The sequence below is a fragment of the Apteryx rowi genome, unplaced genomic scaffold, assembly GCF_003343035.1.
Source record: "Apteryx rowi isolate R43461 unplaced genomic scaffold, aptRow1 scaffold_1852, whole genome shotgun sequence".
NCBI classification, from domain to species: domain Eukaryota; kingdom Metazoa; phylum Chordata; class Aves; order Apterygiformes; family Apterygidae; genus Apteryx; species Apteryx rowi.
Genome location: NW_020448144.1, coordinates 3,876 through 5,484, shown reverse-complemented (window position 1 = coordinate 5,484; position 1,609 = coordinate 3,876). Strand labels below are relative to the sequence as shown.

The following is a 1,609-nucleotide window of genomic DNA, read 5'->3' as shown; positions in this document are numbered from 1 at the left end:
TTTGGGCTCTGGCTGCTCCAGCCTCAGCAACCATCTGCGGGGCGTCCTGCGTTATCTTGTGACTCTCCATGTTCTCCATCTGGGATCAGGTAGGAATGCTGTGGCCCGTGCTGGGTGCTGCAGGGCTGACATGGGCGTTGCCCAGCTGTGTCTGCCAGATGTGTGTCACCGTGCCCAGGCACCTGTGGCAGTTGGGAGAGGGGAGGAGGTGTCAGGGAGGAGATGTGAGCCTGGAGTACAGCCCTGGTTGCGCTTCAATTTTCCCTCTTGTTCTTCTGTGGAGGCTATGCATTGGCTGGGCTAGATTTTCAGTCCTCTTCTTTAAGACCTTCTTGAATTGTAGTTTAAGGAGAGTTCCTGCTCTGTGAACATGATCAGGAGGAGGTGGAAGCCCTTTCCAGGCTGATGCCAACTCCAGAGGAGTTGGGGGGATCTTTCCAGGAAACCTCCATCTCCTTCATGTCCTCCCACTCCCTCCCCAAGTTTCTCTAGTGTCTTTGCTTTTCCCTTCTGATGCTACAATGCCCACACCCAACCACTCGCACAAAACTCATCCCCCTTTCATGCAGATCATTCAAGTCACATGTCCAAAAGCTCAGTGTCTGTCTGCATTTTCTCTGTGTCCTTCTCCATTTCACAGCGCAGCTGAAGGTGGTGGGACCAGGCCACCCTCTCACTGCCACCGTGGGGCAGAGCATTGTGCTGCCCTGTCAGCTCTCCCCCAGCTTGAATGCTCAGAGCATGGCTGTCAGGTGGATCCGGTATCACACCTCTGAAACAGTGCATCATTACCAGGATGGAGAGGACCTGTTTGCAGAACAGATGAGAGAATATGAAGGGAGGACAGAGTTGTCTCATAACGGCCTCAGCAGAGGAAGACTGGACTTGCGAATTGTCAGTGTCAGACCCTCCGATGATGGAACGTACGTCTGCACTGTTGAAGGTGCTGCTGGTTATGCAGAAGCTACAGTGGAAGTGGAAGTGGCAGGTATGTTGGTGGCTCAGCTGCCATTTCCACCTTAGCTGCATTTCCATGATGGTAGTTTTGGACAAGGCCACTAAGTACAGCTTACTGAAAGGGGTAGGAAAATGCTCCCCCAGGGAATGGGGGAATTGCCAATGCATCAAGGGAGTGGGTGCTCTATGGGTGAAAGAGAAGAGCCTTTGAACCAGGAGGAGGCCAAGAGGGCTCTTCCCTTCAGCATTTGAACCCATGCCCAGGAGGGAGCACCTGTCTTGCATGAGCAGGGTCCTTGGTGGCCTGGCCAGGTGTTGCGTGGATGGGATTGTATTGCTGGAATCTGCTGTGTCTCTGGGTGTCTTTTTCATGGTGTTGTGAGGCACTGGACACAGGCTGAAGCTTGAGAGAGGCTGCTGAGCAGCTGCTTTGGCACAGAGCCTGACTTGAGACCTGCACAGAGGATTGAACCAAATTTCATGGCTGGAGTGGGGAGGAGAGCTCATTCCAGGTCCAGCTATCTGGGATCTTTGTTTTGGGCTTGCTTTTTGTGCAATGGGAGACCTGACTCATTGCCAGGAAATGTCTGAGGTTAACTAAACAAGTGTGGGTGCTCAGAGAGGGCCTTGGGACGCTGACAGCTCATGAGCC

The 1,609-nt window shown here is 53.3% G+C and overlaps 1 protein-coding gene across 1 annotated transcript; it reads left to right on the top strand.

Moving 5' to 3' along the window:
- Position 1: 1 nt before the first annotated feature.
- Positions 2 to 1,062, top strand: LOC112964117 (butyrophilin-like protein 2; the record flags this gene model as incomplete). The annotated part of the gene is made up of 2 exons (XM_026061795.1): positions 2 to 89; positions 641 to 1,062. Coding segments are annotated over 2 exons (471 nt in total), but the record flags the coding sequence as incomplete, so codon positions are not given.
- Positions 1,063 to 1,609: the final 547 nt, after the last annotated feature.